The following is a 22703-nucleotide window of genomic DNA, read 5'->3' as shown; positions in this document are numbered from 1 at the left end:
GGGCGAGGCGTGCGGCGTCTACACCCCGCGCTGCGCCCAGGGGCTGCGCTGCTATCCGCGCCCCGATTCCGAGCTGCCTCTGAAGGCGCTGGTCCTGGGCGAGGGCACCTGCGAAAAGCGCCGGGACGCCGAGTACGATGCCAGCTCCGAGCAGGGTGCAGGTGACGCGGGCTGGGACAACTAGTTGGGAGGAACTTGGAGGGCGGCGGGGGAGCGGCGGGACCTCAGGGACTGTTTTAGGGGAGGAAGATTGGAGTCCTGGCCAGATCTAGGGGGATTGTCGAAAGCAGGGACCCGAAAGTCAGGCCCGGGGGAGAAACTGTAGCTAGAGCGAGCGAAAGAGCCGTGGCTGCTAATCTGGTGGGCATAAGCGGGGAGAGGAAAGGTACCCGTTACCGTAGTCTCCCCGGGGTGGAACTACCCTGACTTCTGTTCTGGAGGGGGGATGTGCCGGGGAGGAGGGTGTTGCTCAGATATGTGGGAGTAGGACCTTAAGCTTATTTGGTGCATGACTTGGGTCGGTCACCTGGTGATCCTGGGGGGATCGCTGCTGGGAGGCGAAGGCGGCCGGGTGCCGGTGACAACAGAGACCGCGGGCGAGGAGGGGGCGCGAGAGGAGGCACCGGCTCATTGAGGAACCCTTTTCTTCTACTGGGGTGGTGAGGTGGGAAGAAAGGACTTTGTAGGGTGGATTGCTTAGGGGAAGAAATGAAAACGAACCCTACTGTTTAACATGGAGAACGAAAAGGGCTCTGCTGCTATATGGGATGGATAAATAAAAGGAGTGCATGTGGGAGTCGAGCAGGAGACCCCAGCAGTTGAATCAGTGTGACTGGGATTGCCGGCTGCAATCCCAGGACCGAGCAGCCAGGCTGTGCAGTTTAGCGTCTGCGCCCCAGGTCGGAAGGCAGGAGGATGCCTGGCCGGTGGAAGCAGCCAACTAGTCTTCCTTGAGCGATCTGTTACACTCGCCACTCCCCTGCCCAAACTGAGAGAACCCTCTGGGGTTCTTTGTAAAGGGACCCTCTTCCCTCGCAGAAAGTTATCTGGGGAACACGGCCAGGCTACACGGAGCTCGCCTTTTTTTTTTTTTTTTTTTTTTTATTACTGAAGCCTCCTGCCCCAGTGGTCTGGAGGAAGCTGTAATTACTTTCTTCCCTCCCGGAGACAGTGGTGAAATGTGGCCACTGCCTGCTGCTGCTGTTTAAAAAGCAAGCGAGTCTGACCAAGTTTCTCAAACTTAAAAAAAAGGAAAAGAAAAAAATTAAAAGAAAAAGAAAGAAGGAAAAAACAAACAAACAAAAAAAAAAACACATGCTTGCTCCTGTGGTCTTTGTAAGGCACCCCCCACCCCAACCCCCACCCCCGCCTGCTATTGTTTTTTTTCCCTGTTCTCACTCCGATTGGAGTTAGGGGTCAGAGTTAAAATCTTTCTTCTATGTCTCAGACACATTTTGACCTTGAGTGCAGAGCAGGTTAGGGCTGCTTCTAAGTGGAGCCTCTCAGTCCCTTTCTTCTCCCGGGGTTTGCTTTCCTCCCCAGCTTGCCTTGAAATTAACCCTTCGGTCCTGCTCCTCTTAGAGAGTAATAACAGAAGGAAAGAGACTTAGCAAAGTCCTATGACTGTGGGGTGCCTGTCACCCCCTCCCCCCACGTTCCTCCTCGCACCCTGGTGGCCCACCAGGGAGGTATTGTGAGGTTTCTGAGCTGAACTCTGACAAACTAATCATCTTCCTCAGCAGGGTGGACTTTTCAAAAGGCCTGTGAGTTCATACAGTCGTTTGGATTTGGACTGTTATAATAAAGTGCGTGGTGCGTTTCCTTTCTCAAAGTTTTAACATTTTTTTCACTCTTCATTCATCTCACTCTAAGCCTGAACACCGACTCTCCTGTCTCTCATACCCTGGCAGCAGGTTAGGGTCTTTAGCAGGCAACAGTTTTGGGAGATTCTCCCCGATTCACTTTTCCGTGGAGCCTGAAGCGGGGGGAGTTGTCAGGGGAGTCTGGGGACAATGGGGTGAGTTCATGGGAAGAATGTCACTCTGGATTTTCTGCCTGGTTATGGGACTCCCTTCCGCCAGCTTGCCCCAGCTGTCTCCTCAGCCTTCTCCCATGCCCAGACGCCTTCTGCATTTTTCTGTTGTGCTACAGACTGGGGAGAGGGGACACTAAGCGAGGGTGGGGGTAGTAAGGGGTGGAAGCTGAATAGGTGCATTTGGAAGAAGTGACCAACAACAGCAGGGGTGCCTGAGACATCAGTAGGGCTGGGGTGGGGGGGCACTTTGGGGAGAAGCCTGGGCTTGCATGGGGTGCAGGGAAGGGAGGGGGCAAGGTCTCTGTGTGGGAGAGGGTCGTGGGCTGGGGGAGGGACTGGAGTTGCTGTATGTATGGAGAGAGCTGGGGTCCGAGTTGTGGGGTGGGGTGGGGACTGAAAGTGGCCCAGACAGAGACCTTAGCACTGAATGCTGCTGCCTCCTACTCCGTCTCCCATCTCTTCTTCTCCCTACTGTGAAGAATGAGCACCCCCCAACCCCCAGCCTGCATTCCTCTTTGAGCAGGTTGCTTTTGAGAATTTTAAACATACCCTCTTATTTCGAGGCAGCAAACCCCAGCAGTTCCGGCTTTGCTGTTAGCTCTTTTGTCTTTGTTCCCAGGACTCAGGAGCTGTGTTGCTGGCTTCCTGGGGATGGCAGGGATGCAGGGGGGTGGGGTGGGCACATGGTGGGGAAGAAGTGGGTGGTAGGAAGCCTGCAACTCATGGGGGTGATGGGCTGGGACTTGTTGGTTCAGAGAAACTGGGAAATCAGATTGGCCAGGGTGGGTAGGCCTGGAAGAAAAATGCAAGGGGGACCCCGAGATCTGCCTGAAGTCATGACTTTAAAAGTGTGTGGGTGTGTTTGCTGGTGGAGTGGGCAGCAGTGCCTAGAAATGTTGAGGGAAGAGGAGGGAGCAGGCTTGGGCCAGGCTGGGCCCTTTCAGAATTCAGGCCAGGCTGGACTGGTTCCCCCCGGCATCCCCCCAGCCTCCTTCCCTGCCCTGTACAATGCAGGGGATTATGCCGAGGGGCGGGGCTGCCCAAGTGGCCGTCTGGCCCGCTGCACATATAAAGGTACTATAGAAATGTGCAGTCATTCAAAGTCCCAGGGCGGACAGGCAGGCGGGCGGGCGGGTGGCCCGGCCTGGGGAGACTCTGCATCTGCAGTTGCTGGGGGAGAATAAAGAGGGGCAGAGGCGAGCACTGATTTACAGTGGTTCAGTGCAAATTCAAAAAAGGGGGGAAAAAAGCAACGGGACTTTTGGCTCTGAGCACTGCTTTGCATCTCGTCTTGCATAAATTTGCATACCGAGTTTAAAGTCATAAAATAGACTTGGGGAATGAGTGGGACCCACTGTCACTGATTGTTCGCAAATTCAAAAAAGGGGGGAAAAAAGCAACGGGACTTTTGGCTCTGAGCACTGCTTTGCATATCGTCTTGCATAAATTTGCATACCGAGTTTAAAGTCATAAAATAGACTTGGGGAATGAGTGGGACCCACTGTCACTGATTGTTCACACCACTACCTTCTGCCTCCCCTCCCCCTTCTGGACAGAACTCCCAGAACGAGCTCTGCTGAGCTGCGCTGCCTGAGTCACCACTGTGCGTTGGAAGGAAGAGATGGGCCAGTGAGGGCTGCTGCTCCTGGGTCCTGTCTCAGAGACCAAGCAGGGTGTGGCTTTGTGCACCCCAGCATTGGAGGCAGGTCTTGGCCCGACAGGGTCAGGACGTCTGTCTGCTGCCTGGGATTTGAAGAAGTTGCAGAATCAGGGTCTTCTTTGCACAGTTTCCTTACCCACCTTCCATGTATGTTCAAAACCTGTGATGGTTCCCATTGGATCAGAATAATGACCCAATTCCTTAGACAAAATATTTGAGGAAACTTTGAGGAAAAAAAGTCCTATGTAGCAGTGTCAAAATATCTTACAAAAACAAGGTTAAGGATCTGAATTAGAATAAATGTTAGAGTCTAGGAAAGAAGAACCCATCTGTTGTGGTCATGAGGGTCTCTCTACCCAGTGGTTCTCAGCCAAATTGGACTACTGGGTTTCCTGGCAGGCAGAGGGAAGAGGGAGGCTTAGGTGGTTCTCACTCTTAGCCTCCTTAGCACCGAGCTTTAAAATAAACTTTTGAGGCAAATCATTCCTTTGGGTTAGGGGGCTTCATGGAAGTTCTGTAAAAATGCTGTGGGTTCCCTGAAAACAGGAGCAGATCCAGTCACTCACTATCAGACCTTCGATACTTTGGGAGAATCATTGTTCTCTCGCCTAGTGATCAGGTTAGCCTCCGGCTTGTTCTCAGCTTGACTGTTCTCTGCCGTAGAAAATAGAAAATACAACTGCTAAGTTTCGATATGAGGAAGTTCTGAAAATTCTTGGCTTCAATGGAATGTGGATCAGGGATAGTAAGTACCTGGAAGGGCAGGGCAGGGGCTGCAAAAAGGAATGAACAGGGCTCAAAAAATGGCTTGTTAAATATATTGGCCCCAGCTTTCCTTAGAGGTCCAATCAGAGGGAAACCACATAGGTGATTGAAGACTGGAATGTTTGAAAAAATTCTAATCCTTAAATGAGGAGGGTGGGTGAATGGCCAGGCAGGGGCTGGGTTTTGAGGGAAGGGACGTCTGTGGGCATGGGGAAGTGGCAATTTCCGCCTAAGAAGCACTGCTTCTGCTGAGACCAAGGCATAGAAGAGGGAGATTATACTTTAATTCGCCAGGGGAGCCAGTGATCTGGTTGGCACATGTTCTAGGTCCTCCTTCTCGTGCTATGTGACCAGCGTTTCACTGGGGATGGCAGGCAGCCTCTAGGACACTGGTCTCCTCCCATCTGGCCTCAGCCTAGCATGAGCTGACTCTCTGCCTGCTTCGTCTGCGTCCCCCACCATCCCTGTGAGCGGGGCTTCTGTGCCTCTGTTTCCCAGGTGCGGGCACTGGGCTCAGTCCAGGGGCGCCTGAGTGGAGACTAACCTGCTCCCTTCCATCTGCACCCCTCTGTCTCCATGGCCAAGCAGGGGGTGGGGCTGTGCGTAGAAGAAAGCTTTTGGCTCTACCAGCCAGAAGTTTTGTTCCTGGACACCTGCCATGTGCAGGTGATGTGTAGGCCACAGCATATCATTGCCAGATTTTGGCGATTTGGATTCCCTTGACTCCTTAGAAAGGTGCAAGTCTTAGAGCTTGGGGGCTTCAAAAATGTAAGTGTTTAGTGTGCAGCCGTGAGTCAAGAGACACAGAGGTTCACAGGGCAGGTCTCTGGAGAAAAGGAAGAGCTGGTAGGCAGCAGGTGGCAGTGGAAGCAGCAGCCTTTGCCGTCATATTGACCCAGATTCCATCGCACACCTGCTCTTAAAACCTGAGTGGTGGGCAGAGGCCTTCCTCAAATGCCAGGTTCCCCATTGGTAAAACGGGGGTGATTTTACCTCTCTCCTGGGTATGTGTCAGTGCAGTTGTGATCATAGGAAGTGCCTGGCACAGAGTAGGTTCTCATACATTCTAGCTGCCTTAATCTTAGCAGGTGACATCTCCACTCTGACGCTTAGCTAGCTGGCCCTTAAAATGAAGGCCAGACTGAATGCGTCAGGCAGGCCATTCATCTCTCTGGAGGTTCAAATCCCAGGTGTCTACCACATACTAGTCACCTTAGACAAGAGATTATTCTCCTTATAAATCAGAAGTTGATACTACCAGCTCCATCTGGTAGCGCCTGCACAGGTATATCCAGATAGAGAATGCACATAATGCCTAAGCACTTGTTTTTTGGTAGTGAGTCACTTGATTTCCATCTCTTCACCTCTAGAAGGGAAATGTACATTCCTCCCTGACCTACTTTCACAGGACTGTAGTGAGGCCCTCTGTGGAAAGGTAATGAAACTGTACTTTAAATGCAACACAAACCCCGTTGACAGTAAATAAATGGTTTGAGGTCAACAGGCTTACATTTTTTATGGATGAGTAACTCAGTGTTCTTTGAGGCCCATGTCCTAATGCTGAGGACTGCCCATTCTTGGCATGGGAGTTTCACTCTGTAGTGTATAGAATGAGGATAGGAGGGGCTGTGGGGAACAGAGGTGGCCCCAGAGCTTGGACATCTGGGTTCTCATGCCAGCCTTGCTTCTCAAAAAAGCACGTAATACAGGGCTGAGTCCTGCCTTCACCTGGCCAGCCAATCCAGAGGACCCAGTCTTCCAGCTGTGGGTGTCCAGACTAGAGAATCCCTGAGGCCAAATCTCAGAATAGGGGAAGGTCCTTTATAGGTGGCCCTCCAGGGGAAGCCTGCTGGGACCCAGGATTCAGAATAATAAGGTCAAGTGCTAACCAAAGTGGTCCTAACACACTTAGTCCATGTGGCATGCTCTAGGGTGTGCAGTTGTCAAAGCCAGTGAAGACCCTGTGGTGCCCATTTACTGCCCCAGGAAAACGTGCTTTCAGATTAGTGAACCTAGGATGCCAGAAAGTTGAACATGATCTGGGCAAAGAAATGCATGTTCTTTCCCAAAAAGTGATGTTTTCTTACTACCTCAGCTCCAGGGTTTTGTCACTTCTGAGTGGGGAAGCAGCACTTCATCTTGCAGGGCGGTGGCGGATTCTCAACAGGAGCGCCAGGGTGGGGAGTGTTTTCTGAGTACTAGGGCTTTTTCTAAAGTCTGGTTTCATCCATGGGACCAGAAAGCCCTTGGAGTGGTGGCCTGGCCTTTCTGTGCACAGTGATGATAATGACTGTGTTCTCAGGCATCTAATCAAAGCGAGGCCCCCCAGAAACCAGAGAAGATGGATGCTTGAGTTTTCAGGGGTCAGCATGTGTCCTGGTGAAACCCAGGACAGTGGGGACAAAGCACAGCATTTGCCACTGCAAACGTGGGGTGGACAGTCTCCTTAGACTCTCTGAGGACCTCCATGGTGGAAGGGGGAAAGGAAAACCTGTTCACACATGGGGTAATGGATCTAGATAAATGTGTTTGTTTTCAGGTTCCAGAGTAACTCCATCCACTGCCAACCTCCACCCCATGAAGAGCAGAATGTGTGAGATGGAGGAGATGTTTTTTCCCTAGTGGAGAATGGACCACCCCCATGCCCCTCCTCCTCCTCGGCTCCTACACCCCCTTCCCTTCCCCTTCTCCAGCCACTCTTGTACCTTAACAAAGCCAAGGAAGATCTAGGCTGACTTAGCCCCTGCATGTCTGTTAGTACTCAGAGGGAGACCTTGCTCAGGAAGCCGGCTTCCCTGGAAAGAAATACGGAGTCAACTGTAGTCAGGAATTTTTTCCCTTCCCTATTTTGGGGTGAGGGTGGGGGTGGGGCACTTGTCAGCAGCCTTCTGGCTGCTGGACCCACATCTCTTCCTGGCTGTTGGGAGGCAGGGCAGGAGTGAAGATCAGGGAGAAGGAGGCAGAGGAATTGACTCACAGGCCCTGGGGAAGTTGGCCTGGGTGAAGCCTGGGGTGGTTTCTAATGAGTGGATGGGTGTAGGTGTGTTCATTCAAAGAACTGAGCCCTCCCAGCCAGGAAGTCGAAGAGGGGAGGGGGCTAAGCCCTGGAAGGCCTTGGTGGGCTGGGGCTGGGGAGGCAAGGGGATCCCACTCAGTGTGTCCCTTCCTGGTTAGGAGTTGAGAAGATGGGGAGCATTGCAGCTGCAGGGGTCCAGGTTGGGTTGCGGGGGTGCACAGAGTCATTGGCAGAAAGCAAAGGGAGCTACCTCAAAGGGTAAATGATAAAATAATGGTGATTAAAATGGCTTTGTTCTAGACATCATCTGCTTCTACCAAAGGGTCCATAGTTTGTATTTTTGTTTGCTTTTGTTTTCCCAGCTCTATTTTAGCCTCAGGATTCTCCCCACTTGCCAGATGAAGAAATCAAGGCTGTGTTCAGGTTCAAATGCCAAGACAAGCACAGATCAGAATGCAGTCTGTGTCTCTAGGTTCTCATTCCAGCGCTCCCTTGCACCAGATCCACGCATGCACAAAGGCAGTGAATTACATACTGCTTCTTAGAAAAGCTCCTTTTCCCTGGGAGGTAGTAATTAAGGCATAACTTCTCAAAAATGTGCCTTTATGCAACTCCCCAGGAAGTTTCTTTTAGGTCTATTGTCTTTACTTCTGGATGTAGGTGCCAAGTTGCCTCTGGATGGTGGGCGAACTTGCTTTCTAAAGTGCCCAAGGCTGGGAAGAAATGAAACTGGCAGTTCATGTGCCTTTATGCAACTCCCCAGGAAGTTTCTTTTAGGTCTATTGTCTTTACTTCTGGATGGAGGTGCCAAGTTGCCTCTGGATGGTGGGCGAACTTGCTTTCTAAAGTGCCCAAGGCTGGGAAGAAATGAAACTGGCAGTTTCCCTGTGCCCTGCGCCTGGGACTGCCTGATAAGGCTGGGTAGTTTCTATAGCAACAGTGGTGGGAGGTGTGTCAGGAAGGATAAGGGGTGGGAGTGGGATAGATTTACTGGATTGTGAAGGCTTTTGAGGTTGGGTGGGGCCAGCTGACAAGGACTGATAGCTTCCTCCCTGGGAAGGTGGGATTCTGGTAGAGATGAGGAGAGGCTGGGGTGATGGGAGCAAAGGAAAGCACTGGGGTTAAAAGGTCTTGGTTGAGAGTTCCTTAGGTGATGCCAAGTGACCAGATGCCATTCTGGTTGGTTAAGAGCTATGAAGCTAAACAGCCTAGGTTTGGTTTGGCTCTGCCACTGACTACGTGACTTTGTGCAATTGGCCTCAAGTTCTGTGGCTCTTTTATGAAGTGTGAGAGGGGATAAGAAATTATCAACCCAAGGGCTGACTGGTTAGCTCAGTTGGCTAGAGTGCAGTATTATAACACCAAGGTCAAGGGTTAGGATCCCTGTACTGGTCAGTGAAAAAAATAAAAAGAAGAAATTATCAACCTCATGTGGTTGCTTGATAATAAAACAAAGTCATGTATGTAAACCACATAGCACAGAAACTCAGATAATCAGACGATGTTGTGCAAGTTCTGATCCCTTCTTTTCTTCTCCCTTTGATCTCAACACAGAACAGGAGAATGGTAAATGCCTGTTTCTAGATGTTTTTTTGATTGGGCTTCTTAAGAATCCTTTTAGGGAGTGTGGCTTATTCCAGGGGGTGTGGCTTCCCTGGATAGCTGTGTTTTGCTTTGGAAAGCCTTTTTTTAAAAAAGTTTTTTAAATTTAGTTTTGGAGGCTAGCTGGCACAGGGATTGAACCTGGACCTTAGTGTTATCAGCACCACACTCTATTGGAAAGCCTTTAATGAGTCCAGAGTGGAGTCAGTGGTTGAGGGTTTTCCAGTGAGCGGTCATGGCCCTTGATGCTGTTGTTCCTTACTATGATTCTGCCAGTGGCTTGATGGCCAACCGTGGCCCATTTATGCCCCAGAAGTTAGGATTCTCACCTGGGGCTTTTCTGGTTGTCTCTGGTTTGGTTTTCTGTCTCTCAAACCAAGAGGCCACAGCCAAGGAAGGCGACTGACGTGATGCAGTATTCCATCAGACAAAATTAGTGAACTCCAAGTTGAAGAAAGGGAAAAGCATGGTGACCTATTTAAAGACACTTATTTATATTCAGGACACCTCTTGTGCTGGTTCGAGAGTGTGGCCGGCAGTCCTGGACATCTTTGCAGGTTTTAAATTTCTCTTTGCATCCTCCGGGTTCAATTTGTCAGGCCTGGAGTGTCTGGGAGCAGTGTTTTGGGGATGGAGGAGAGGAAGGCAGAAGGGGAGGGTGGTGGGAGAGAGGTTGGTAGCATTCAGTCTTTGTTACTCTGTGGGAGCTGGGCTGTGGGATGGCATCATGGGAGCTGAGTGTGGGGATAGTTTGAATGTGGGTACTGGGAGAGGCAAGTGTCCTTGCTGTCCCATCTCATCTCCCATTTGCTCACTGCCTTTCTTTTCCCCAAAGCACTCTTGCTGCTGAAGGCTCTAGATGGTGAGGGAGAGGTCAGAAATGTGAGAAAAAGAAGGATACTCTAGGGCGAGTGGTGGGATGCTCTTTGTAGTCAGCTTTTCTAAGAGTTAAGCATTGATTGAGTACATCCTGTGTGCAAGCTAGGAAACTAACTATATAAAAAATTATTGTCATACTACCTATAACACATGTTTTCTGATGCTGGACGGGGGTAAGAGAAGCACTTTAAAAAGTTGAGTTTTATCTACAAAGAAACCAAGTTGGTCGAGATGTATATACATCTAGTGCAAATAAACAGGCGGCTCTTTTAGCCTTTCTTCCAAGGCTCTTGGGAAGATCTTGATGTTAAATAATGAGGTCCCTTTATGGCGAATAAAGTCACAGAAGTAAGAGAATCAAGTGTGAAGGTATCTGCTTCTTCAGTCTTGGAAGAAGAAAGCACAATATCATTCTTCCAAAAAAAAGTAAATTGAGCACATGAAATATCTTCCTTCCTATTCCCCTATCATTAAGTATACATTTTTTTTTAAGTTTTAAATATCTGTTTTTAATTTTATTTAAAATATTTTCACATTTACTTGTATATAATTGTGGGTACAGTGTGTTGTTTCAATACATGCACATACTGCACAATGATTCACTTAAGGTAGACAGCAGAGTTTTGTACCCATTAGCCCATTAAAAAAAAAAAAAGTATATATATATATGGAAGCTAAGACCAAGTTTGTATCTTCAAGAGGCTCCCATCTTCAGAGGAGGAAGTTAAAGCATAGACCCATGGCTTTTGGCCAACGGACTCAGGTTGGAGTGCTGCGAAGGAAGTTGAGTCAAACTATCTGAGTGCTTTGCCCAGCGATGCCGTTCATTGACTCAATCAAGTGGACTTTGGACACTCGGAGGCCATATCGCCCATCCTCCTTCCTCCTCGAAAGGTTCCTCCTAAACTATACGAGAGGAAGTCTGCAGTTTTTTCCTATCTGCAGTTTGTTACTTGTTTTTGTTCCGTCTCATGAAACTCTTGCACGGCTTCTAACCTAGATCTCTTCTGTTTTAGTTTAAGGCTGTTCCCTCTCTGGTCCTTGGGGACACAGAACAGCTGCCTCCCTTCTACTGGGTATTACTGGCCCTTGCAACACTCTGCACCCTGTGGGCTGCACCAGGATGTGGGGGCTTGTCCCTCGGCTCTCCATTCTCAGGCCAGAGTCGTCTTGATTCCTTCATCTTCCCTCTCTTGATTCTCTGACCCTCTTCCTCTGTCTTCAGATCTTTCCTCTGACACATTTCCCAGTTCTTCATGGCACAGAGAACTGGCCAGGAACCCATGGCCAGGCTCCAACTGGAGGACGGGTGACCCTGGTAACATTGCCCTGGCCAATGAGAGTAGCGGTCAAATCTGCCATGTCAATATTGGTTGGTCCTCTGCCGGCTAGTGGGGTTCCAGGGCACCCCAGGTTTACTGGTGCCCCTGCTTGATGAGGAGAGTGAGGGGTGGATGGTGTGAGAGGTGACTGTTTTTTTAAAGAAAATTTAAAAATGCAGGAAAGTTCAAGAACATTATAATACGCCTACGACTCAGAGCTGCTAGTGGTTGCTGTTTTGTCCACTAGCATGCAGTACTTACTGTTTATCTTTCTTAGCTAAACAGATTTGTGTCCATCATAGGATGGATGACCAATATCATCCAAGTTGTTTTCTGAAGGTAACTTGAAAATGTACATGAAAGGTTTTGTTTTCCCTGTCAGTGTTAGGTTTTTGAAATCTACTAATTTTGATTACACAGGTTGGAGTCTTTCTTTCTAACTGCTGTCTATTATTTCATTGTATTTCCCTACTGATTTTATTTATCCATTCACCTATTGAAAGACTTTTGGGTGAGGTTGCTAATAGTTTTGTGCAACTACAAATAATGCTAACTAAGGCTAAATAACACTGTAGTGAACATCTTTGTGCATATGCCCTTGTGTACATGTAGAGAGTAGAATTGCTGGGTCAGGCATGTTCTTTCTGTTCCCAGAGCCCCCAGCCCAAGTCTGAACCAAAGCACACTCTCTACTCACTCTAGCCTTCTTCAGCAACTATATCACCTGCCAGGTTCCCTGATGGCTTCAGTTGAGCCAGGGGAGAAATGCTTGGGACCCGCAGAAAGAAGTGAAAGCTGATAGTGCTGTTTCCCATCTTGATATCAATTTCCCTGGCTCTTCAAGGACAGCTTGGCTCACAGAGTCCCAGAGGACGTAGGCTGAATTTGAGCATGTTTTTGTTTTCTCAAACTGTCTGCCTCAGCCCTGACCCTCCCCAGGTCTTTGCAATTCCAGGAATGACCCTGGTGTTTATAAAGCAGCCCTTTAGAGAGTGCACAGGCAGGGAGGCTCCAGAGAGGCTGTGCTGTTTCTGTTCACTCAGGGGGAGCCGGAGATGAGGCGGCGGTGTGAGGACATGCTCTAGAAATCTCCACGATGCCAGCCCCTCTGCGTGCATCCAAATGTGCATATGTATTTGTTTATGAGCCCACGGGTAGGAGGAAATTATGAAACAGTGTCTTTGTAACCTGTATGCATGAGGCCTTATCTCTTGAAAAGAAAAGGCATCTTTCCTCACCAAGAAGTTTTTCAGGAAACCCAGGCAGAAGAGAGAGAACTGCAAAGAAATGGGGACCCTGGAGATGCCAGAACTTGAGGAGTATTGTTCAAAATACAGATTCCTTGACCCTTGCTCAGGCTTGCTGTCACTGAGTCTCTGGGGCTCAGGTCTAGGACTCTATTTTTAGCAAGCTCTTCAGATGACTCTGATGAACAGCTATGTGTGGGAACCATTGACCTAGTCTAACTCCCTGAATGTAAAGATGAGCATGCTGAAGCCTGACTAGTTCCATCCCTGCCTGGCATCACTCAGAATCCAAGGGACTTGGTAAAGTCAGGATGAGACCCTTGTTCCTCTGGCCTTCAGGCCAGCACTATTCTTCCTACCACACTAGAACTGCTGGGCCAAAGCTTTGAACCCAAGAGCTGGGGTTCCAAAGGAAGCCCACAAAACCTGCAGGGTGGCTTGGCATGGAGGGAATTCGTTGGCCGGGGAGTGGGCTCTGCCCTGCTTTCCTGCTCTATCCTCAGTAGGCGTTCCTTCACTGTGTAAGGGCAGTGGTGTCTGTGGACTGGGCTTTTCACTTGTCAGAGTTAGTGAGCTCTTCGGCACTCAGCTGGGGGCAGGCCTGCGGTAGCTGCGGGTGCAATGAGATGATCCCTGGAGGAGAAAGGCCAGTTCTTGCACTTATTCGATATTATAACCTGGGAGACTTGTGACTCTGGAACATCTGAGGAGGCTGTTGGCAGCCGTTACCAACCACAGGGGGATTCGGAGAGGAGGGGCCACCTATTGTTTGAAAACTATAGGTGATAGATATCCCAGTTACTCTGATTTGATCATTATACATTGTATACAGGTATCAGATGATCATTTGTACCCCATAAATATGTATGATTATTATATATCAATAAAAAAAAGAAGAAATGAAAAATAACTCACCAAATAAAAAAAAAAACCCAACGCACTGAGGAGCAACTGGTCTGTTGTGGAGGGGGGTTCTTCTAAGCCGTGGTGGCATCTGAGAGGTGGCAGACTTTGCTTGGCTGGCTCCCTTGCAGGAAGCAGGGGCTCCGAGTGTGGGAAAGAATGGGAAGGGAGTTTGGGATGAAGCTGGGTGTCAGCAGAGGGCAGATGGACCTACCGACTGGGAGAACGTCATTAACTGGGCTGAAGTGTGTCCTGGGTGCCAGCCTACAGCAGGACAGACAACCGTGCACACTGCTTAGAATTCCAGCATGAGAGGCCACTGCCACCTGCCACCTCTGACCTTTTGAAAAAAAGGTGGGGGAAGACACATACAGTGTCACTCATGCAGAGAGACTAAGGACCTCAGGTTAAACTTTGACTAAAAAAAATAACGAATGGGACCCCCTTCCTAACCCACCCCCTTTTTAACTTCTGCCTCCCTCCCCACCCACAGCATGGCCTGAATTACTAATCCCAGCTGGTTGGTGGGCTGTTATTGAATGTAGCAACCACATGTTAGATGGACTTTGGTGACCACAATCAGCCATCTGAAGGGACTGGTTTCTAATTCTGTCCAACAAAAGCTGCTTTCTGTGTGCGTCAGCCCTGCCTCACCTGGGCATGCACAGCAATTAGGAGCCACCACCTGTCCTCCCTACCTTCCCTGCCCCCTAAATTTTATCAAGTAATGTAGGCAAATCTGTTCCTGCCCAAGAGCTTCCATTAAGTGGCAGAGAGCTTTAATATTTAACAACATATAGAATTTGTACAATCAATAAAATCAAGCTTTAGAAGAAATACACAAACAGACAATATTGCAGACTCTCTCTCATAACTCATTTTTTCCATGCATTTGGCCATTCTTCAGAACAGATATCATCCACCCTTCCCCGTACATAGGGGATAGCCCTTTTATTTACTTATTCAAGAAATAGATTGCACATCTCTTCTAATGCTTGATTTTGGCCACAATGGGAGTTTGAGTGATAATAATACTGTACCGTGTTTAAATAGCAGCCAGCATTTTAGCAAGATCATTTTTCAGACTTGATGAATTTTGAGCTCAGAAGTGTTAAAGGGTTTGATCAAAATCACAGGCGAATTATAAGTGGCAAAGCTGAAATCCAGGGCTCTTGAGTCCTGGTGTTCTTTGCCCATTGGAGTTTGTTAATGAATTGTCCACTGCTATGGGCATTAATGGAGGAGGATGGTGATTAGTATTTATTCTTTGGCCCAATATATGTCAAAGTTAAGTGTGTTTTGGGAGAAATTAACAAGGAAAGAGCTATGTGAATTCTGTGCCCATCCAGGGTGGAACCAGGAAAGCAACCAGCGTTCATTCCTCTGGCCCATTATGCAGAATCTATTATCGAAGGGCCCGGAATGCTATTACCTCTTGCAGGAGGTGAGGCCACTGGAGGCCATGATAGCTTCAGGGTTGGATTAGATCATTTCTATGGTACCCCAGCTCTTAGACTTCAAGATAATCATGAGATAGGAAAATTTGGGAAAATGGTTAGAGTTCCTTCAGAATAAAGAAAAAAGAAAGGCAAGTTGAGCTCTCAGGTAGAAGCTTAGATGTGGTGCTTTTGGAGGAAGGTCTCATTTTCCAGCGGGCCTGGATGAGGACCAATGCTGCACAATCCACGTGAGAAGAACTAGGGGCTTGCTTTTACATTTATGGGGCTTATTTTCCAAAGTGCTGTAAGGTCTCTCATAAATCAGGAATCACTAATTTCCAAATGGAGCATTGAGGTAGAATATTGCACTAGGAAAAAATGAGGTTTTATAAGAGTGAGGATCTGTGGAACACAAGGGTTTTGATTTGTTGAGTAAAGCTGTCAGTGCTACAGTGAAACAAGATTACATTGAGAAAAAAGGTCTATGACAAAAGTAAGTTTAAAAACCAGGTTATTAATGCCTAGAAGTGGACATAAAGCTCTTTCTCCTGGGGTATCAGTTTTCAACTGGCCTCCTTAGCTATATTAGTCAGGAAGTGTCAAAGGACAATGTAGGGACCCCATGCCAGTTGTGAAGCACCGCTGATGATGACAGAAAGGTTGGGTTTGCTCCTGTAGATCCGGATTATAGTCCTGGGCCTCATCTGTGAAATGGGACAACTGGTCCATTTCCTCTCATTCCATCTGCCTCTCTCATCTCCAGCTCTCCTCCAGGTGTCTAAGTAGAAAGGTGTGGCACTCCAGCTAAAGCAGGGACATGAGTTCTCCTGCTTAAGCCCCCCACTAAATGGCCCTGGGGTGGTCTACTGCATCGTCTCCCCCACTTCTCACTGGAAAAGCTTTACCTTCTGTAGGTAATTGTGAGGTTCTCTGCCTCAGTGTTCACCTATCTCGGCAGTTGCTGTGTAGGGAAGAAGAGTAATGCTTACTAATCCCTAGAGAAAAGCATCTTCAGGGGCCTTGGAGGTCTCTGTCAGTCATCTCTAAGGCTTTTCCAACCATGCTATTTGGGTTGCTAAGAACCATTTCTTATAGTGACCTTTGCACCATAGCCTATGGAGCTGCATACAAAAGTGGTTGCTTAATAAATATTATTCTAAACCTAACTCTTTTAGGCAGAAAAAAATACAACTTGATATTTTTGTTCTGAAGGCAAATTCCATCTCTAGCTGGAGTTCTGCATCTGGAATGTTCTCCTGTGGCTTGCTCCTGCAGCCTGTAAGAGAATGTATGGGAAAAACTTGGTAACTGGTGGTGATGCCCTTGTCCGACTGAGGGTCAGGGGCCGTGTGGGGACTTTTTTGGTGGAGAGAAAATGGAAGCAGCTAAGAGCTAACCCCGTGGGCTCCTCCTGTGTGTCAGACACTCACCGTGTGTGCATGAAGCATCTCTGTGATCCTCCCAGCAGCCCACTGAAGGCGGATGCTCTTTGTCTCCTTTTTTGCAGATGAGCAGTGGAGGCGCAGAGAGCTTAAGTAACTTGTCTGGGGCTGCACAGCTAAGCAGTAAAGCTGGGATTCAGACTCAGGCAGTTAGACTTTGGGGCCTGAATTCTCAAACCTCTTTGGGTGGGAAAATTAATTTCTTAATTTCTTAAATTCTTAATTTAAGAAATGAAGGCTTTTCTCAGCCTACCTTCCTTTCTGAACTCCACCCAGTTGACAGTTCCCTTTGTTTCCCTGGGCCTCCACTTCAAGATGAGGAGTTCAGAGCCAGCCATTGGACTTAGGTCCTGAAGCCTGTTGCAGAGAAGGAAACAATGCCGTGCAGAGCGTGGGGCAGCGAGCCGGGCCCCTGGATTTCCTCATCTTGTCGGCATGCCCGCCGGCAGTGGTGAGATCGATAAAGGAATGAAAACATACCCTTGAATGCAGGTGGTCTCTGTGAGGGTGGACAAACTGACCTTCACCTCTGAGAGGCTGGAGACATCTCAGGACAGGAAGCCAGCTCTATCCTCCTGGGACCTGGAGCCAGGGTCACATTGTGACATTCACGGGCCCTGGACGCGTTTGCCTTTGTGGGCCCTCTTCTATAAAAACACACTTATAATATAACTGTGGATGTATTAATATTGTATATTAAGACATTTGACCTAAAAGTTTTTTTCTTCTAATTTAAAAAGAAATTAACACATTTTCTAGGCCCCTACACACTGTGCCTGCTCTGCCTAATGGACAGCTGGGCCCTACCTGAGCCTCCAGGCCTGAGGACGCCTTTATCTTTGTGTGACCCTCTCTTTCTTCAAACATGTTTCCAGAGTTTGTGGAGGGCCGTCTTCTGCGCCTTAAGTGTTGGGTTGACCTCTAGGACTCAGCCAGTGGACGCTGCTTTCGCCACTGTCTTTGGTACACGTGCCTGGGAGGGCTTAGGGAAGAGGAACCAGTGGGCTGAAAGTCCCCTGGATTGCCCAGGGAGGACCCCTGCACTCCTCCCAAAGAAGCTGTGGACTAGTGTGGCTGGGGATAGAAAGGTGGTTGGAGGGGTCTTAGCTGGGGGTGGGGAATATAGTAGATCTGCTTTATGTGGGGCCTGGAGTCATCTCAGCAGTGCACTGAGAACTTCCTGGCCTTTGGATAAAGCCTGACTCCAGAACAGTGGTTCTCAACCTGGGGCAATTTTGCCTCCCAGGGGCCATTTGGCAATGTATGAAGACATTTTTAGGTGTCCCAACTTGGGGAGGGTGCTACTGACATCTAGTGGGTAGAGGCCAGAGATGCTGTTCAACATCCTACAATGCATGGGACAGCCCCTACAACCAAGAATTATCTGGCGTGAGTGTTAGTAGTGCGGACGTTGAGACACCCTCATCCCAGAGGATGTTTCAGGCATTGGGTTTGGGTGAGTGGAGACTTCCCAGAAGCTCTGGGATAGAAGTAGACATGAGCTACCTTTCCCTTCTTCTGTAAAGAGAACAAGAAGGGAGACCCATTGTCTTAATCCAAGCCTTGGGGTGAGTAGACAAGCCTCTTCTCAAAAAAGGAGGAGCCAGATGAGCTTCTAAGAGTCACAGGCTTCATGCTCAGAGTGGAAGGTTCCAGAAATGGTGGGCAGTATACTGCACCAGCAGATTCCCAGAACACTCATCTTCTGTAATTATCACGTGAGCTGAGCTCGATCCCTTCTTCTGTAAAGAGAACAAGAAGGGAGACCCATTGTCTTAATCCAAGCCTTGGGGTGGGTAGACAAGCCTCCTCTCAAAAAAGGAGGAGCCAGATGAGCTTCTAAGAGTCACAGGCTTCATGCTCAGAGTGGAAGGTTCCAAAAATGGTGGGCAGTATACTGCACCAGCAGATTCCCAGAACACTCATTTTCTGTAATTATCACGTGAGCTGAGCTCGGTCCTGAGTGCTGGAAATGGTGTTGAAGTCTCCAGCAATTCTTCCTCCCTCCATCTGCAGGAAGCAGCTGGGCAGGTACAGTGAGGATGAGTTATGCAAGGGTGACCTCAGGTACAGAGGGGTTGGGTGAGGGCAACCTGGAGTTAACCATTGGTCTTTCTCATTTTGATCCTGGCAAGGAGGCAAAGGGCTCTTCTCTATGGCCCGATGCAGCAGGGAAGAAAAGGACTTTTTAGCTGCCGTGTTCTCCTCCTCCTGTGTTCCCAGTGCCTGCAGGGATGGAAGCGGAGGGAAACTGAGAGTGTCCCACCCAGGTCTAGGTGCAGAGGAGCCTGTCTGGAAATGGCAGCAGAACTGAGGGGTGTGAATGGGGATGAGTCCTCCCATAACTCCACTGATCTCTGGCATGAGTTTTTTTTAAGACTTACCTAATCTGCACCCTTTCAGATGATTAATGGTGAAGAGGTTAAACGGGGTTAGTGGTGGGTGACTCTGGGAGGTCTCATGGACCCCAGGAAGGACTTACTCCTGCTCCATGCCAGGGGCCTTGCAGATGCTCAGTTGTTCTAGCTCTGCTCTGCCCTGCCTTATAGGATGGAGACAGAATAGAGCAGGCATCCCTGTCATGATTCTGGGCCAAGACAGCCTGAGTACAACTCCTGGATTCATCACTCATCGGAGTTGTGACTGGATTCATCACTCATCGGAGTTGTGACCTTGGTCGAGTAATTGACCTCTGTGAACCTCACCTTCTCCAACTGTAAAAGTTGGGGGAGGATGCTAGTCACTAGAGAGTGACTGTGAAACTGACATAGATAATCCACGTACATTGCTTAGCACAGGCCCTGGCACCTGATCAGCACTCAGCAGGGGTTAGTCATCTCCCTCCTTGTCTTCATTAGGGGTCCAGGTGGTCCCTAGAGGACCCATCTCTCTCCAGGAAACTGGACCTGGAGCTTTTTCTCCCTTCCTTTCTCTGCAGACAATGGTGAGGATCACTCGGAAGGAGGCCTGGTCGAGAACATCGAGGACGGTTCCCTGAACATGGGAGGCGGAGGCAGTGCTGGCCGCAAGCACCTCACATCGGGCATGAAGGAGATGGCTAGGTTCCGGGAGAGAGTCACGGAGCAGCACCGGCAAATGGGCAAAGGTGGCAAACATCAGGTCGGCTCGGAGGAGCCCAAGAAGCTGCGGCCACCAGCCGCCAGGGTCAGTGGGGGTTGGGTCTGATTGGAGGGCTGGGAGGACGTGGAAAGGAAGTCTTGCAGCGGCAGGGGGCAGGGGACAGGAGGGATCTCAATAAGATCCATGCCCTGTGTCACCTGGAGGCAAAGCTCTTTCCAGTTTTGCCTCTAATGTATTCTGTGACCTTCAGGCCAGTCAGTATCTTGGGTAGTGAGATGGGCTGGACATATGGTTTCTTGAAGTCTCCTCCTTCTAAAACCTCCTCATTTCTGTTTGGTTTTGGACAAAGGCAAAGAAAATGAATAGCAGGGGTGAAGACGATGCCCTGAAACCCGCCCCTCTGGTTGTTATGTGCTTCCCCGACTGTGCTGCCTTCACCCCTTTCTGCTCAGCTCTGCTTTCTTGGGTCTTGGCCCCGTTTGGGTTTATGGAAAGGAATGGAGCATGGGCCAGTGGGTTGGGGTGTGGATGCTCTAGACAATTCAGCATTTTCCGGTAGAGCCCATCTTGGCCCATCGAAGCTGTTGTCACAGAGCAAGGAGAAGCAGGAAAACTCATTCCTTGGGACCTTCTTTAGGGCTTGGGGTTGGGCATAAGAATATGACAATGAGATCCCTGGTCCCACCTACTAGCTGTGTGGCCTTGGGAAAGTCTTTTCCCCAGGGGTGAGCTTCTTTCTGAGGTTGCACCCAGCTCCAGTGTTTGTGTGCCCCTTATTCTCACTCGAAGCCTCCTGTCTGTGCCCACAGACCCCCTGCCAGCAGGAATTGGACCAGGTCCTGGAGCGGATCTCCACCATGCGCCTTCCAGATGAGCGGGGCCCTCTGGAGCACCTCTATGCATTGCTCATCCCCAACTGTGACAAGCATGGCCTGTACAACCTCAAACAGGTAAGCCTGGGTGCCAACCTGGGCTGCAGAGGCTCCTCCTGAGCCCTGGGCCCTGGGCGTGTCTTGTTTCTGCACCACCCATCCATAATCCTCTGAGGTCTGAGAGCTGAGTGGGAGACACGGACTTCTGCAACCACGGGGATGGGGTGCCAGCAGCCAGGCCCTGGAGGGTGGGCCCCCACCCCTGGCCTTGGGCAGGTCAGAGGCTGACTCCACTTACCCGGCCACTTGCCAGCAGCACTTAGAGTCTGGTTGGGAGGGAGCCTCTTGGAAAAGAGATGGGGGTTTAAACCAGCTCATCTCAACTTTTACTGAGCATTAGAATCACCTGGAGCTGATCCTGGGCCCCCACCCCCAGAGAGTGCCGTTCAGTAGGTTGATGGGGACCAAGAATATGCAGTTCTAGCAAGCTCGCAGGGAATGTTGAAGGTCCATGGACCACACTGTAGAATCACTGATTCAGACCACTGGCCTAGTGTCTGGTTTTCAGGTATCTCAGGGAATGGAGAATCAGGGATGAGAAATGCCTTTTAAAATGTTTAAAAACAGTAATAGAACAACATTATAAGTGGGTTCGAGAAAATTCAGAAAGTTTGGGTAAACCGCTCAGGAGACCTTTTCCTTCCTCCTCCTCTTTCTGTCCATACACATTGTGATGATGGACGTGCACATGCGGTATTTCCCCCTTAACATTGTAAGTATTTTTAACATAGCCACGTAGACTTTGTAGTGATGAACTATGCTCAGTTGTCCTTTTACCTCGCTTCCTGCACCTCATTACCCCTCACATAGGGAGAAGTGCCTGTGCATTTCACAGAAGGCAGAGAGGAGTGAGCGGGAGAAGGGGACAGTGGTCTGCAGCTAGCATCATTTTCAGGCAGAGGTTCCCAGCCCTGTTGCACTCTGGGATCTTCTGGGGAACTTTAAAGAAGATGATTGCCTGGGCCCCACCCCCAGGGATTCAGATTTGTGGATCTGGGGTGCTTTCTGGGCACTGGGGTTTTTAACAGCTCACCTGGTGATCCTAATGGGCAGTGAGGACTGACATCAAGGTTGATGGCTGGAGCCAGGAAATGGGTACCGGGCTCTGCTGATCCCTTGGTGGTCTCCCTTCCCCACCTCCTTCACTGTACAGGCATCTTGCCCCTCTAAATATTATCAGCCTAGCGTTAAAAGCTATTTGTACATGTACCCTATAAATGTAAGCCAACTACTTCATTTGGAGCTCAGAGAAAATAGCAATCTCTTCTAATGAAAAACAGGCTATCTGCTATACTGTCTGGGTAACTAAAGCGATTTGCAAGAGGAGTTAGTGAGTGGATAAGAGCAGGGACCCTGGGACGGGAATGCCTGGGTTCTCATTTCAGCTATGCCTCTTCCCAGCTGTGCGACCTTGGGCAAGTTACTTAGCCATTCTGAGCTTCAGTCTCTATCTGTAAAGTGGGGATAATAATGGTACCTAATTTACAAGGTGGTTGTGAGGACTGAATATCTATGGGAGATATAAACTGAATGAGCAGTGCGTATTTTGAAATAAATATGTATGTAAGATATTAACAGAATGAGTCGTATATATATATTGCTCACACAGTGCCTGGCATATACTGAGTTTTATTAGGACGTGAGGTTTTTCACCTCACCGTGTGACTCAACTCCAGTGTGCTGTGTCCCCCACTGGATGGGACCTCCTTGAGGGTGGGGGCGGAGACTTTCGTCGTTGGGCATCCCCGACAGCCTTGCTGGTCAGAGTTGTCTCTGGGCCAACAGTGTTGGCATCACATTGGAGCTTGCCAGCTGTGCAGTTTCAGGCCACCCCAGACCTGCATTTAAACCAGATTCCCTGGTGCACATTCAATGTTGAGGGGCACACCCTGCAGCGCGCACTCAGCACAGGGTAGGAAAGCTGGTGGTGGCCGTGGGGGTGTTCTCCACCTGTTCCTCTTTTCTGTCCTCAGTGCAAGATGTCTGTGAACGGGCAGCGTGGGGAGTGCTGGTGTGTGAACCCCAACACCGGGAAGGTGATCCAGGAAGCCCCCACCATTCGGGGGGACCCCGAGTGTCATCTCTTCTACAGTGAGCAGCAGGAGGCTCGTGGGGTACCCACCCTACGGATGCAGTAAACCACAGCCAGCCGGTGCCTGGCCCCCTCCACCACCCCCTCTCCAGACACAGAGAGTGCTTGGGTGGTGGGTGGTGGAGGATTTCCCAGGAGTTTTGACACGTGTATTTATATTTGGAAAGAGACCAGCACCGAGCTTGGCACACACCCCTGCCTTCCCCTCCCCACCTGGAGATGCCTGCACCCTCCCCTTCTTGCTACCCCCCGGGGAGGAAAGCGGGGGGGGGGGGTGCCACGGGGGGG

The 22703-nt window shown here is 49.5% G+C and overlaps 1 protein-coding gene across 1 annotated transcript in view; it reads left to right on the top strand.

Moving 5' to 3' along the window:
• Positions 1–22675, top strand: part of IGFBP2 (insulin-like growth factor binding protein 2, 36kDa) — a 100223-nt gene extending 77548 nt beyond the window's left edge. Inside the window, exons 3-6 of the mRNA XM_008583711.1 lie at positions 8–161; positions 19249–19475; positions 20201–20341; positions 22297–22675. Of these exons, the coding sequence (XP_008581933.1) occupies positions 8–161; positions 19249–19475; positions 20201–20341; positions 22297–22461 (687 nt within the window). The 3' untranslated portion in view covers positions 22462–22675. The remainder of the gene's footprint in view (positions 1–7; positions 162–19248; positions 19476–20200; positions 20342–22296) is intronic.
• Positions 22676–22703: the final 28 nt, after the last annotated feature.

This window comes from Galeopterus variegatus, unplaced genomic scaffold, assembly GCF_000696425.1.
Source record: "Galeopterus variegatus unplaced genomic scaffold, G_variegatus-3.0.2 Scaffold3009, whole genome shotgun sequence".
Taxonomy (NCBI): domain Eukaryota; kingdom Metazoa; phylum Chordata; class Mammalia; order Dermoptera; family Cynocephalidae; genus Galeopterus; species Galeopterus variegatus.
This window is presented reverse-complemented; position numbering and strand designations above follow the sequence as displayed.